Source organism: Podarcis vaucheri (assembly GCF_965113315.1).
Source record: "Podarcis vaucheri genome assembly, chromosome: W".
In the NCBI taxonomy this organism is placed as follows: Eukaryota; Metazoa; Chordata; class Lepidosauria; order Squamata; family Lacertidae; genus Podarcis; species Podarcis vaucheri.
The window spans coordinates 26,910,283-26,926,564 of NC_138757.1; the positions used below are offsets into that span (position 1 = coordinate 26,910,283).

At 44.7% G+C, this 16,282-nt stretch overlaps 1 protein-coding gene across 6 annotated transcripts in view; it reads right to left on the reverse strand.

The window, feature by feature from the left end:
• The window catches only part of LOC309523367 (far upstream element-binding protein 3-like), a 388,935-nt gene that overhangs the window by 1,783 nt on the left and 370,870 nt on the right, over positions 1 to 16,282 (reverse strand). For 4 of the 6 annotated variants that reach the window (XM_082207141.1, XM_082207142.1, XM_082207139.1 and 1 more), the window contains one exon: positions 5,641 to 5,768. In XM_082207141.1, coding sequence (XP_082063267.1) covers positions 5,641 to 5,768 — 128 coding nt within the window. Of the gene's footprint in view, positions 1 to 1,841; positions 3,406 to 5,640; positions 5,769 to 16,282 lie in introns of those variants that run through there. The other 2 variants (XM_082207143.1, XM_082207140.1) reach the window with 1 other exon arrangement.

Genomic DNA, 16,282 nt, shown 5'->3' on the forward strand with positions numbered 1-16,282 from the left:
CAGGTAGCATAATTATCCTTCGTTTAAAGAGGACATGAGGAAATTCCCAATCCTTGTAATAGATCCCTCTCTGGCTCTTTTACTTCAGCCGGGGAAATTCCACAGCAAACAGTCATAAATCTTGCAAGCGGCTTACCAAGCTCCACTCGCTGAACTGAGAGGTTACATACCTCATTAAATCACTGAGACAGGACTCAGGACACTCTGCAGCACACTCCAGACTCGGAACCAATACGCTGCTCCACTCTGGGCTTTGGTACCGATGTCGCAGCTCCACTCTGGCACCCATAACCATGTTGGTTTCTATTTCCCTCACTGTGCAGCAAAATGCTTGTCACAAGACAATTGTTTACATTCCACAGTCAGAGTTACTGTTGGATTCCCACGGGAATGGGAGACTGGATGTGACGTACACTGGTTTCCTGTTTTTCACTGTTCTCTCGGTGTTCTTTGTTTCCGAGATGAGGTTGCTTCTCTGCTCTCACAGAGGCAAGATGCATGTTTGTATGCTCTCAGCATAGAGTGGAAATAAAGTTAAGAATGTGGTACATACTGCTTATCCTTCTGCTGTGTGGACTACTCTGCTTGGGCTCAAGATAAGACGAGCCTGTATCAGCTTCAGATGGGCCAAAGCTGGTCAAAATCTCACAAACCATTGTCAGAACACGCCTGGGGGGCACACACAGCCCCCGGAATGAGACAGACCTCTCCAGCCGTCTTCCTGATGAAGTGCAGCCCGGGACGTTCACAAATCAGTCCTGGTGTGCACCAGCAACACATATCTAAAGACATATCTAAAGACGTGCACACTCTATCAGCAGAGTATAGCAGAAACGATCGTGGAGCATGAGTGTAGCATTGTAACTGATTTATTAAGCAATATATACAGGACAAAGCAACCATGGCATCCTCTCTCTTCTCTGAGAGAAAAAAAGAAACAGTACAAAAGTACAGTACAGCGGAAGAGATAAGACTGACTTCCGTTCTCAGACTTTCCAAGCCTAGAAAGTAAACACAGACATGTGATGTAACAATCACACATCCAGCAACAAAGGAGCGAAATGCTAACAAGAGTGTCAAAGAAGAACTAATCTCCAGGAAGAAATTTTATGCTGCCAAGGATTTGGGGAAACACAGCAATATTTTGCAACGTAATCCAAACCACAATCAACTCATGGAACATGCCTATTATGTTCAATGGGGCTTACTCACAAATAAGTGGGACCAGGATTGCAGCCTTGAAGTTAGAAGAGCAACAGTTGGGATGGAGGAGAGTGAGAGTCGTAGACAGAGAAAATGCCACCCCATCCACCCTCAAGCTTGACTTGCGAAGAGCAGCAGGAAATAATCAGAAGAGTTTTCTGCTTATAAAATGCTTCCTTTGAGGAGCTGTTTCTTTGCCCTGGGCCTGGGGCATTCCATAACCACCACAGCACATCGGGGGGGGGGGAGCATGGAGGAAAAGGAAAAAACATTGGTGTAACATTGAAACAGAGTTCACAAGGGATGAAAAGGACTGGTTGGAAACTATGGTTGGAAACTATCAGCCACTACAGTACAGCTGTATAATAATAATAATATAATAATAATTTATTATTTATACCCCGCCCATCTGGCTGGGCTTCCCCAGCCACTCTGGGCGGCTTCCAAAAAAATATTAAAATACTATAATACATCAAACATTAAAAGCTTCCCTAAACAGGGCTGCCTTCAGATGTCTTATAAAAGACTCTCACCAGCAAGTCACACACACAAACAAAACATGTCCCACTTCCTCCGGAAAACTAAAATGGAAGATGGGGGTTACTCTTTTCAGGAAATGGAGCAGTGATCAAACAGTCTTAATACTTAACCCACAAATTGCCTTGTGGATTGGTTTTTATTATTATAGAGATTGTGAAATGCAACTGTCTGTCAAATAAAATGAACAATTTTTGTTTGTTTAAAACACATCATGCTCAACATTCTCTAATTGTGTTTCCGTATAGTTAGACATTTCAAGTATTATAAAGAAATCAGGGGGAGGGGAAAATAACCTAGATCAATAACTTTAGTACAGTTCAAAATAAAATGTCCTGCAGGTCAATCAAAAATGTCAAGAAAAAATAGCTTTACTTTTTTTATTATTATTTTTTTCTCCTTTAAAAATACACTTATCTGTACAAGAAAGTACTACAAGTAAACACTGGAAATCATATTATCCCCTTTATTAAATCAAAAGATTATTTATTGGCATACCTGGGGTTAATACTAGATGTCACTTTTATTTTATTTCTCTAGGTAATTTTTTTGACAACTATTAAGATAACAAAATACTTAAAAACAAATAAAAATGGGGAGGGAGAAGCAACACACACCAACCCTGGAATTAAAAAATAGTTACTACTATTTTATGTGACTTAATGTTCCACAGTTTTTGTTAAAGGTACTAATAATAGCAGTTTCATCTTAATATTAAAAATAACAGTATTTATTTCTGAAATAGACAAAAGGTATTTTGTTTTTATTTTTTATTTTTTTAGACAAAGCTTGGAGGTCTTAGATACACAGATGCAACCAGAAAATGGAAAATGTGGAAAGCAAACCAGAATTGCTAAAAAAATTAAACACATCATTTTTTATATTATCCCTTTAGATTTCTAGAAATTATACAGCCGTCACTACAAAAATTTGCCCGCTGATAACCAGCTTGACAGTAAACAGTAACCATCCTGACAAGAATTCACACAATTAATTATAATAACATACTATAGTTCAGTTTTTCTTTTTCTTTTTTTAAAAAATGCAATATAATCAAAAAGAAAGCAAAGGTACAAGAAATTAGTAGTAAAATATTTAATAAATTTACATATTTAAGAATTTTTAAATACTGTTTTTTATAATTTCCCATTTTTTTATTTTTAAAATTTGTTACATATCACCTAAGACTTCCAAGCCTTTTTCTGCTACAACAGAAAAGAAAGAAAGAAAACCCACTTGTTGAAATCTCACAGCTCTGGGGTAAGATTAGATGACAGTTATTCTTCTCTCCTCCCACCCCAAAATACAGATCCAAGAGTTTTGCTTGCTTGCTTTCTCTCTCTCTTTTTCCTTATAAATTTGGAAAATCAAAAAAGCCCCCCCCCCAAAAAAAAAACAACCGAAAAATAAAAGATTACCCAGCAAAGTCCATAAAGTTTAGTACATTACTAATTGTTCCTGCTTCTTAGAAAAAAGTTCAGTATAGATTATCCTAACAACTAGTGTTTCACACACAAAAAACCCAAGAGTTCTTCATCAAAATGTTGCAAATCTAGAAACCCTCTGTTACAAAAAGGTTAATTTCCACAATGATTATGAGAAAGAAAGAGAGAAAGTGGTTGGGGAGGGAAATGAAGACGAGTCAAGGATGTAGTTCTACTGTTCCTGTAAAGAGTAGAAAAAGACAAAATGAAAAATCTGTGTTAAGAAGGAAAGAGAACTTTCAGGAAATAATTAAAACAAAATAACTTGTGGCTGGATGTTGAATTACAATTCCCATCAGCCTCAAGTGAGCATAGCCAGTGGTCAGGGATGATGGGAGCTGTAGTCTAGCAGCAACTAGAAGGCTACAGGGTCACCATTCCCTGATCTGAGAAGCAACATTACCTGCTGCATGCAAGAGATTAAAGAGGCATTCCCACAAGATAGAGGAGTGGCGGGGGTGGGGGAATGCCTCTTCTTAGATCAGGTTCCTGACCAATGGTCCAGGGATGGTGGGTGTTGTAGTCCAGCAACATCTGGAAAGCCACAGGTTCTCTCCACTCTACCCCAGTTTACCATAGTGGCCTGCCAGATGCCTCTAATTCCCCTACTCCAACTGTGTGCTCCCAGCAACTGGTGTTCAGAGGCAAAGCCCTCATGTTGAGAAGCATTGTTCCCTGAGCACCATTTGCATGAGTGGGCTAGCTAACAGTGGAGCAAGGCTGTGGCTTCTGTGCCTTACAATCACAGGCAGCTTTTGGATCTCGGAAGAGGTGTCTACTAATGGAAAAGGAGTTGGGGGACCCTCCATAAAAGAGTGAAAGGTGGCCCATCTAGCTCAATATAGTCTACCCTAACCAGCAGCAACTCTCCAGGGGTTACACAAGCAGGGAGTCTCTCTCTACTCTATCTAGAAATGCCGAGGATTGAACTTGGAATATTCTGCATGCAAGAAAGATGCTATAAACACTGAGTGGTGTCCTCCTCATTAAAAGGGGTAGCCTTCTACTAAATCAGATTATTGGGTCCATCTAGTTCAGTACTGTCTGCCCTGACTGGCAGCAGCTCTCCCGGCAGGAGACATTTGCAGCCCTACCTGGAGATGCCAACGGGGATCAAACATGGGGCCTTCTGCATGCAAAGCAGATGTTGTACCACTGAGCTATGGCCCCTCTCTCTAGGGGCCACAAAGAGGTGGAGAATGGGCAAAAATCATCCCCTACGCTTTTGTTAGCAGAGACCACCATTGGCTTCTCCACAGAAATGTAAGGAGCTGGTAATTATCAGTATTTCATGCTATCTCACACCACCTTAAAAGGCAAAGAGTAAGAGCAAAGCATTGACTCCAATTTTAATTCAGAAAATGTGAGCGCAAATGAACCTGAGCTCTCATAAATCTGAGAAATGCAGAATCTGCTGCTTGCCAGTATGCACCTCATTACTTGGAAATGTACGTTACACTGTTACAGTTTTGACTTTGCTTTCACCAGATCCGGAAGAGGCTAAACTAAGTTTGGGAATCATAACCTAAGAACAATGGCCCATCTAGTCCAGCCTCCTGTTCTCACAGTGGCCACCTGGATGCCTGTGGGAAACCAGAAAACAGGGTTTCAACACAAGAGCACTCGCCCCTCTGTGGTTTTCAGCAACTGGTATTTGAAAGCACTGCTGCCTCCAACTGTGGAGGCAGAGCATAGTCGTCATGGCTAGTAGCTATTGATAACCCTCTCTTCCATGAACTTGTCCAATATTATTTTAAAACCATCCAGCTTAGTGGTCATCACTTCCTCCTGTGGGAGCTAGTCCCATAGTTAAACTATGCACTGCGTGAATAAGTCATTTTCTTTTATATGCCTTGAATCTGACAACATTCCAACATTCAGCTGCACTGTTTGTCCATGAGTCCTAATGTTATGAGAGAGGAGAAAAACTTAAGTTTTAAGTTTAAATTAAGTTAAACTAAGTTTGGAATACAGTCGTCTGGTGTGACTTCAGAATCCCTTCCAAGCAACCAAGGTAGAAAATGTTGCAAAAACTTTGACTTGGTTCTCTTTTTTTTAGGGGGGTGGGAGTGGCCACAAGCAACATAATAAGATACAGCGGTACCTCGGGTTACATACGCTTCAGGTTACAGACTCTGCTAACCAAGAAATAGTACCTCGGGTTAATAACTTTGCTTCAGGATGAGAACAGAAATCGTGCGGCGGCAGCGCAACAGGCCCCATTAGCTAAAATGGTACCTCAGGTTATGAACAGTTTTAGGTTAAGAACAGACCTCCAGAATGAATTAAGTTCTTAACCCGAGGTACCACTGTACACAGGGCTAGGTGCTTCTGTTTAATTGTTTTCAAGGCTGTACTGAACAAGGAACAGTTGTCAGTAAGGGGGATGCAGATACGGCAGAGAAGCGAGACTCACCTGGCTGTGAGTCTGAGCTTGTCCTAATGTCTGGCCATAATAAGCAGCCTGCTGTCTGTAATACTCTGCCCAGGCCATTGTGTAGTCGGGCTGGGAGCTGGCTTGAGACACAGCAGTGGCAGCATGACCTGGAGGGGAAAAAGAACACCACACTCAGAGAAAGCCAATTGTCAGAGGAATCAAGTAAGAAAATTTCCAAATGCAGTCAACAAACCCATATCCCCCCTGCCCCCTTTCCAAATACAGGACCCCAGGGCAGACCGTGCTTAATTGTGATTAGTTGCCCGCAACCCCTGGTTAAGATCACAAACATTCACACTGAGAATGTCCACTGTCTGAAATCCTGGAGAGCATCTGACTCATTCTAAGGCAGCTTTCTACATTCCTTTTTAAATCATTCTCACAAGGAATAGAAATCTTTATTTTTAGTGAAAGGGCCATAGCTCAGTGGCAGAGTGCATGCTTTGCATGCAGAAGGTCCCAGGTTCATATTCCAATGACTCAGGCACCAAATACCTGAATAATAATAATAATAATAATAATAATAATAATAATAATAAATTTTATTTATATACCACCCTCCCCAGCTGAAGCTGGGCTCAGGGCGGCTAACAACAATAAAATAGTGCAACATTCTAAAAACATTTAATTATAAAAATTAATTAAAATCCAATTGATGGCAACCATTAAGCTTAAGTTCTGTAAAGATTGCCAAAGGAGGGAGTCAGGCTGCGCCCTGACCAAAGGCCTGGTGGAACAGCTCTGTCTTGCAGGCCCTGTGGAAAGATGTCAAATCCCGCAGGGCCCTAGTCTCTTGTGACAGAGCGTTCCACCAGATTGGAGCCGCAGCCGATAAAGCCCTGGCTCTAGTTGAGGCCAGCCTAACCTCTGTGGCCTGGGACCTTCAGGATGTTTTTATTTGAAGACCGTAAGTTCCTCTGTGGGACATACCAGGAGAGGCAGTCCCGTAGGTACGGGGGTCCTAAGCCGTATAGGACTTTAAAGGTTAAAACCAGCACCTTAAACCTGATCCTGTACTCCACCGGGAGCCAGTGCAGCTGGTATAGCACCGGGTGAATGTGATCTCGCAGTGAAGACCCCGTAAGGAGTCTCGCCGCGGCATTCTGCACCCGCTGGAGTTTCTGGGTCAGTCTCAAGGGCAGCCCCACGTAGAGCGAGATACAATAATCCAGTCTGGAGGTGACCGTCGCGTGGATCACAGTGGCTAGGTCAGGGCGAGAGAGATAAGGAGCCAACTGCTTAGCTTGGCGGAGATGGAAAAATGCCACCTTTGTTATAGCTGCAATCTGCGCCTCCATGGAGAGGGAGGTATTGAAGATTACACCCAAACTCTTAACGGACGGTGCTGGCACTAATTGCACCCCCGCAAGAGATGGGAGTTGCCCCCTCAATCCCATATCGTCCCGTCCCAGCCAGAGGACCTCTGTCTTTGAAGGATTTAACTTCAACCGGCTCCCACGTAACCATCCAGCCACAGCTTCCAAACATCTGATCAGTGTGTCTGGGGCTGAGTCCGGATGGCCATCCATCAATAGATAGAGTTGGGTGTCATCAGCATGCTGATGGCAGCCCAGAACAAAACTCCAGACAAGCTGGGTGAGGGGGCGCATAAAGAGGTTAAAAAGCATCGGGGAGAGTATCGCACCCTGAGGCACTCCACACACCAAGGAGTGGCGCGATGACAATTCCCCCCAAGCGACACCCTCTGTCCCCGACCAGATAGAAATGACAATTCCCCCCAAGCGACACCCTCTGTCCCCGACCAGATAGAAATGAGCGCAGCCATTGAAGGACTGTGCCCTGGATCCCCACGTCGGCAAGGCGGTGGTCCAGGAGTTCGTGATCGACCATGTTGAAGGCTGCTGACAGGTCTAGAAGAAGAAGAAGAAAGATTGCCTCCTTTCCTACAGACCCTCTTGTCTGTTAAGATCAGCGGGGGGGGGGCTCTTAGTTGATCCACCACCCTCAGAAGTTTGGGAGGTGGGAGAAGTGGGCTAGGAGAGGGCATTATCTGTGGCAGTCTCTAAGCTGTGGAACGCCTTCCCCACAGAGGTGAATATTAAAGATGTGCCTCTTTATTCTGGCTTTTGACAACTTAAGGTGTATATTTTGGGGAGCCACATTATTCCTTTGATGGTAAGTTGTTTTAAAATGTTCTTAATATTGCTTTTATATTGCTGTAACCTGCCCTGGGACTAGTGCTATGCAATAAATCGCCATACCATTGTACTGAAATAACATTGTGATAAGTGTTTCAACAAGGCAATATACCAATGAACAAAAGGTGGAGACTTAACAGCTTCCCAGGGTGTAGCTCAGCTGTACAATACTCCAGCTTTGCTTGCTCTCGCCCTCCTCCCTGAAAATAAATGAAGATAAGCCCTCACACAAACCAGCAAACTCTTTCAGCTTCACCTGTATATTTCCACTTAGAGCTCAGTTAATTATGCAGAGCCTGCTAACAATCCAGGAGGAACGTCCCATAGCTAGACAAAAATCCAGCGGGGGGGGGGGAGTAAACAAAGAACTCACACTCACTCCCACAGGTGGAAAAAAAAAAGAGGGGGAAGAGTTTTTATTTTTATTTTCTGGTGGTGTTTATGTTGTTGGTTTCTCCTAAATTGCTCTCCTCCATATTAAAAAGGAAGGGCTAGTTAGTTAGTAAGTACAGTGGTACCCCGCAAGACGAATGCCTCGCAAGACGGAAAACCCGCAAGACGAAAGGGTTTTCTGTTTCGGAGGCACTTCGCAAGACGAATTTCCCTATGGGCTTGCTTCGCAAGACGAAAGCCCATAGGGAAATCTCCGGGGACCTGTTTTAAATTGCTGGCGGTCGGGAGCAAAGACTTTCGCCCACAGCCGGCCTTCAGAAGAGGTCCTGGACCTCTTCTGAAGGCCGGCGGGGGGCAAAAGTCTTTGCTCCCCCCGCCTGCCTTCCCGGGACAGCGGAGACTTCTCCGCTGCCCCGGGCGATCTTAAAATGCTGGCGGGCGGGAGCGAAGCGTTCGCTGCTGACCCCCAGCATTTTAAAATCTCCCCGGGACAGCAGAGAAGTCCCGCCCCGCTCGGGATGGCGGCGCAGAGCTGTCTGCCGTGCCGGGATCAGCGCGGGCTCTGCACGGCCATCGGGAGCCGGGGGCGAAGCCCGCCCCGCTCCAGATGGCCGCGCAAAGCTGTCTGCCGTCCGGGGACGGCAGGCACATCTGCGCCGCCATCCCAAGCGGGGCGCTAATTCCCGCCCCGCTCGGGATGGCGGCGCAGAGCTGTCTGCCCTGCCGGGACTGCCATCCCGAGCGGGGCAGGAGCCTCCATAGGCGCGCGTCACCTCTCCAGCCGGGGGAGGGTCGCAGGGGGCTGCTTTAGCCCCCCCCCCGCGCGCTCTCCCAGCTGGAGAGGTGACGTGCGCCTATGGAGGCTCCTGCCATAGGCGCACGTCACCTCTCCAGCCGGGGGAGGGTCGCAGGGGGCTGCTTTAGCCCCGCGCGCGCTCTCCCAGCTGGAGAGGTGACGTGCGCCTATGGAGGCTCCTGCCATAGGCGCGTGTCACCTCTCCAGCCGGGGGAGGGTCGCAAGGGGCTGGGGGGAGATAGCGATCTCCCTGCAGCCCCTTGCTGCAAAAGACGTCGGGGGAAGCGGGGAAGCGAAGCGCTTCGCTTCCCCGCTTCCCCCGGACGTCTTTTGCAGCTGTTCCGAAGTGGGGAGGGGGGCGGGGACACCTGCCCCAGCCGCCCCACTTCGGAAAGCTGTTCCGAAGTGGGGAGGGGGGGCGGGGACACCTGCCCCAGCCGCCCCACTTCGGAAAGCTGTTCCGAAGTGGGGCGGGGGGCGGGGACACCTGCCCCAGCCGCCCCACTTCGGAAAGCTGTTCCGAAGTGGGGAGGGGGGGGCGGAGACACCTGCCCCAGCCGCCCCACTTCGGAAAGCTGTTCCGAAGTGGGGCGGGGGGGCGGGGACACCTGCCCCAGCCGCCCCACTTCGGAAAGCTGTTCCAAAGTGGGGAGGGGGGGCGGGGACACCTTCTGAAGGCGGGCAGGGGGCGAAAGTCTTTGTCCCCCCTGCCTGCCTTCCCAGGGGCTTTTAAATCGCCCCGGACAGCGGAGAAGTCCTCCGCTGTCCGGGGCGATTTTAAAATGCCGCCCGCCAGCATTTTAAGATCGCCCCGGACAGCGGAGAAGTCCTCCGCTGTCCCAGGGTTTTTTTAAAATGCTGGGGTTGGGAAGAAAAGCCCTTGTCGTCCCCCCCCCCAGCCTTCAGAAGAGGTCCGGGGACAGACTGTCCCCGGACCTGGTCTGAAGGCGGTTTCCCTAGGAACGCAGTAATTGATTTTCAATGCATTCCTATGGGAAACCGTGCATCGCAAGACGAAAAAACCGCAAGACGAAGAGACTTGCGGAACGAATTAATTTCGTCTTGCGAGGCACCACTGTAAGTTAAAGGAGATTTATCTTTTTGCTTGCTTGCCCTCCCTCCCTTTGAAAAAAAAGGAGAGATGGGCGGAATGAGGGCTTTTGGGGGGCCCTGGGGGGGATGGAAGGGAGAAGATTTTGCAGGCTACTTTATGCTGAAATAGGAGGTTGGATAATGTGTGAGAATGATGGGGAGGGTGCAAGCAAATGTGTGTCTACTCACAAGCAAGCCCTACTGAATTCAATGGGGCTTACTCCCAGGAACGTAGAAGTAAGTTTAGTTGAACTCAGTGCATAGATTGTACTTAGATCTCTGAGTGGGGAAGCAGATGCAGCTTGACTAGTAAATCACTTGAACTATTCTTAAATTAGTTGAAAATATATTAAATATAATATATGGAAGTTTATTTAATATTTTTATTAAATCTACTACTTCCTTACATTTTAAGGCCCTCCACTGCCACAGGGAGCCTCGTTAAAGCCCTCGGCTGCTGCAGGAAAGTGCAGCACACCCTCCGCCACCATGGGGAAGTATGGCAGGACCCTCTGACACCACGGGGATGCCCAGCGAGGCCCTCCACCACCATAGATAGATAGATAGATAGATAGAGATATAGATGTATATAGATATAGTGATATTTAGCTGGTGATATATTGTGATGTTGAAAACCTGATATTGCCCAGCCCTACCTGGGACCTTAAGGTAAAGGTGGACAAAATAATAATAATAATATCACACCACCAATCCTTGAAGGAGCCCATGTTGCCACAGATGGTTCTCCCGCTTCAATCCCCACAACAACCCTGTGAGGGAGGCCCAGTTGAGAGGCAGTGACTGGCTCAAGGTCACCCAGTGAGAGAATTCCAGTCTGCTACTTCGGACCCATAGGGGAAGCGCCAAGGCTACGCGCTCCCCTGAAAAAGCCCCACAGAAGAGTGGGGTCTTGAGGGGACCAGCTGAAATGGGGGTAACTCGCCACAGCTTCTCTTTCTTCTTGCCACTGCGTCAGCAGCGAGTGGGGGGGGGGCAGCAAGCGGCTTGAGTCCATTCACGGTGATATTGCAGTCCAGTAGCTGAAGCCACAAGTCGCCACCAAAAGCAGCAGACTTTCCAAACAAGGTAATTAATGCCAAAACGTTTTAGAATCTTATTTAATAAATTTGGACTTTTAAAGTAATTTGGTGAAGACGGAAACCAAACAGGAAGTCAACTTCCATTTTCTGACTGACAGGCTCTATAAGCAGGGATTTGTGAATGGGAGACGAGAGCCTTTCTACAGCCTTTTGAGCATCTTTTACACTATTAAGCTGCACTTTGGCAAGTAGTTAAAGATTCCTCTTCTCTTGGAATCAACTAAATTGGATGAACAATTGTCCTTTTGAATTTGGATTGAAGATTTGTGTGAATGGAAGGCTGGGTGAGCAAGTAATTAGCAGACAGGTTTGGAGATGGATTAAAACACAGACCTGGACAAGCAATCTTGGAATTAAGCTAAAAGGACCCTGGAACATTGCATGAACAACCTAAGCTTGGCAGGAGAACACTCTGTTGATTTTGGGGAGAAACTGTTGGAATTCATAGTCTACGTGCAGCTTGGCAAGTGAGCAATTAGCGTCTCTGCTACATGCTGGGGAGGAGGAGCACGGAAAGAATCTGCCTAGAGATAAGAGGACACAGTAACAGCTTGGTGATTGGCTGAGGTCTCCCATATAGGCAGCATGACCACAATAATCAAGTTACTAGTCGTCAGTCTTTGTTCCTGATCGTCGTCCTGACTGGACAATCTTGAGAGTTGCCTAAGAAATGCTGCAATACTCTGCTAAGCTGTGCAGCAGGTGAAAGCACTTCAAAGGTCAACAGGCTTCAAAGTTTTAACAGAAACTCCAGAGAGGCAGAGTACCTGGAAGAGCAGGGGTTGGATTTGGAAGAAATTACCACACTGGTTCTTTCCATATTGATATTACACGAAGACCAGGGTACCACATTTGAAAATTTAAATATTGGAACTAGCCACCCATTGGAATATAATAACAACATCTGGATTACATCTGCCATTTCTATTTGCCATCTTCTGGATTATAAACCATATTGAGCTTATTTGGAATATACTTGGAATATTATTGGAATACAACCGCAAATACAAAATTGGAACCCGGAGAAAAAACGCTTAGTTCACCTACAGTACACGGATCAAAGTTCGTAAGCAGCTAATTTCAAGTAACTATTAAGTGACAGCAATATCGTGTTTATTTTCTTCTTTATTTTTTTCTTCCTCTCCTCTCTCTCTTTTTCTTCCTTTTATTTTCTACTTGTTGCTTTTAAACAATTTTAAATTTGCATTTTTGTTAAATACTTTTAATTTTGTGTATATAAAAGTTGTAGACTTGGTTTGTGTACAGATTAGACATTGTACCAGGGGGTGCCAGGCTTTTGGGAGGTAAAGAGGCGACTTTGCTGGTAGGCTTGGAAGTGGAACTTTCCAACTCTGAGCCTTCCAGTGAGAAAGAGATAAGACCAGGCAGCCCTAACCTTGAAGTTGGGGGGACTGAAGTAATTGTTTTGATGACAGTCATGGCGGAGAAAAGTAAACAAGAATCGACTATAGGAACAAGACAGAAAGAAGCAGAGAAAAGAAGGGCCTCTGCTCAGGAAGAAACAGAAAAAAATGGCCAAAGCAGATTTTTCAGAACTCATGGCTTTACATTTTGCAGAATTCAAACAGGGAATGGAGCAGTCAATGGAGAAATTAACTAGGGAAGTAAAAGCTGACATTGAAAATAGTACTAAAGTGCTCTCACAGAAATTTGATAAACTAGATAAAAAAGTGAATTCTTTAGAAGCAAAAATTGAGAAATTGGAAAAGTCAGCAGGGGAGGTGGAAGATATTAAGACAGAACAAGGGGCGGTGGCAGGGGCTATGGGGGGTCTCACTAATAGACAGAATGAGCTGGAAGAACAAATTCTTCTACTACAATTAAAACAGAATGCTAACACGGTTCGAATAAGGGGATTACCAGAAAATGAAAAAGACCCATGTATCTAAAGATCATATACGGGAACTAAAAAACAAGAACTTGGGTCTGGAGTTTATAGCCGCAGCGGCGGAAAAGAAAAGAGGGGTGGTAATTTATGTAAAACCAGTGTTAAGTCCACAACTAATATTTCAAGATGAGGAAGGTAGAATAGTAGGAGTAGAAATACAAATAAATCAAGAAAAGATAATAGTGGTAGGAGTGTATGCTCCAAATAAGAATAAATCCGAAATTTACAGAAAATTGGAAGAGAAGCTTTGGGAATTCGAGAATGGAAAGATAATTATGATGGGAGATATGAATGGAGTTATATCTATTGAAATGGATAGAACTGAGAGAGGGGGAAAATCAAACTCAGGCATACTACCATTATCATTCTTCCAGTTGACTAATAATCTTAATTTATTCGATACCTGGAGATTGAAGCATCCCACTGAAAAGGATATTACTTATTTTCCCGAAGATAAAAAATCGGGAGGGAGAACAGATGCAATTTTGGCCTCTAAAAAATTGACATTGAGCTTGGTAAAAGCAGAGATTCTGAATAAATCTCTCTCAGACCATAATCCAGTTACTATACACATAAGATTTAAAAAACATACGAGAGGGATGTGGAGGATGAATGATGAACTTTGGAGAGATGAGCAAAAGGTGAATAAAATGAGGGAATTGTTGAAGGAATTTTTCGAAATTAATGAGAGACATGGGACAGACAGGAAAATCATTTGGGATACCAGTAAAGCCTATATGAGAGGAATTGGAATACAACAAATGGCAAGAATAAGGAAGGATAAAGCAAAGGATACTACGGAAATAAATAAACACATAAGGGAGAAGGAAAAAGAACTGTTGAAAAATCCAAAACAAGAGAGTATAATCCAGAATATTAAAATTTTACAATCCCAATTAAATAATTTAATAAACAAAGAGGTAGAAAATAAGATTAAATGGACAAAACAAAGGTGTTTTGAATCGGCAAATAAACCCGGTAGGATGTTGTCCTGGCTAACAAAGGAGAAGCAAGTGGATAGGGTTATAAATAAGATTATTGTACAAGGAAAAGAAATTACAGACCCGGACCAAATAAAAATGATGTTTAGGAATTTTTATAAAAAATTTTACGAGTTGGAAGACAAAGATGAGAATAAAATTAAAGAGTATGTAAGAGAAAACAAAATCCCTGAACTAGATGGCAAGGAATTTAGTAATTTAAACTCGTGCATAAGCTCAGAAGAAATAAGAGAGGTGATAAGGAAAATGGAAACTGGGAAATCACCAGGCCCAGACGGAATACCGATTACATATTACAAGAAACTAGAAGAAGTAATAATCCCTAGACTTAAAAAGATCATGAATGAGATAATGGAAGAAGGGAAAATTCCTGACTCTTGGCGCAAAGTGTGGATAACCTTATTACCAAAACAAGGAATGGACCCAAATATTATAAAGAACTACAGGCCAATTTCACTATTGAATATTGATTACAAAATTTTCGCAGGTGTGTTAGCAAATAGATTGAAAAAATGCTTGAACAGAGTAATAGGCAGGGACCAGAATGGCTTCTTACCGGGGAGACAGATAAAAAATAATACAAGAATAGTGATTGATCTTCTAGAATATATTGATATGAAACCTAGCAAGAAGGTGGCAATGCTACTGGTAGATGCAGAGAAAGCCTTCGACGGTGTGGGACTTCCGGGGTGGCGCCATTGGTAATGGCGGATTCCCTCTGATCCGGAGGGACTGGCTCCACGGAAAACGGATCTGTTCCGCTACGGTGAAGCGGGGACCCTTTAAAAAACCACAGGCGGATGAAGCCTGTGACCATGGGACTCGGCGGGCACCTTTCGCGCGCCCCCAATTCGTAAAGGAACCCAATCACGGGCTCCGGAGTGAAGAGGGGCTAGTGGCGCGGTGCTGAGAGTCAACTGCTTCTTCCGTGGAGCGAAGCCGCACAGCCGTTGCCGGAGAGCGCTACCTTTTTCCTGGGACAATTTGGCTACAAAAACAACTACCCGTGAGCAGATCAAATTTGGACAATTGGACTTTAAACAACGATCTGTGAGTAGAACGGAAAATTGGATTAAGAAATTCCTATTAATTTGGCACTGAAGCGGGAAGGTCTAAACAGGAAGTCAACCTTCCTTTTCTTGTAGATAGATTAAAGCAAAGACATGGCAAACTAGAGTTTAGAAAATCGTTTGTAAAGGATCAACTTTCATCATATAAAACTACTGAACCCCCTTCGGAAGCAGGAGAAGAGGGGGGATTTTTTCCGGATTGTTTAAACCTGCAGAAGAGAGTGTAAAGAAAAGTAATTTTCCACCGTCTTGAACCTGGGAGCGGGGTGTCAGGACAGACGTTTTTGGGAAGTTCATTGACTATAGACAAATGTTTTTGATAGACAGTTAAAAGAAGAGTAACATAGTGATTCCATTGTTCTCTTTCGCATTTTAAAGGAACAAATATTGACAAAATATCTGAAAAAGGAAACTTTGTTGTTAGATCTGCTGTTAAAAAAAAAGAAAAAAAAGAAAAGAGATTGATACAAATAGAAGTTCTTCCCCTAGAGGGAGCTTGTGAAACTGTTACTAAATTTGAACTGGGGAGCTTCGCAGCTGCAAACAGATTAAGATCGTGGGAACAGACTTCTGACCTTGCATAACAATGTATTCAGAGGCTCTGGTGTGTGCTTTCTGCAAGACAAGTGCTTTATTGGAACAGTTACATGAGAAGATGGATTTGATGACTGTTGCGATTAGAAATTTTGGACAGGTAGTGGGTATCTATATAGAGCCCACCCAGGAAGCAACTCAGGAGTGTGCTCTGACAGATCAGATGAGGGAGGAGGTTGTTGCTGGACCTCGGGTGGCAGAGATGGAGGGAGCTGTGGCCCAGCAGGAACATGAGTTGTTGGATCTGACAAATGAACTTGGAAAAAGCCAGATTTGGAGAGATAGAGTTTTGTTTGGCTTGGAGATGGGGGGCTGGATGTCTTGACTTTTCAAGTCTGGCAATGGGCCGTGAGGAGTTTGGGGTTGTGGGGGTCCTCAACTCTGGAGGGACCTTGAAACATGCTTTTAAATACCACATGGAGCTCAGTGCGGACTATGGAAAAGGGGCTGATCTGTCGAGAAGGGACAAAAATACTGTCAAGTTGGAGTTTCCACGAGTGAAAGGAC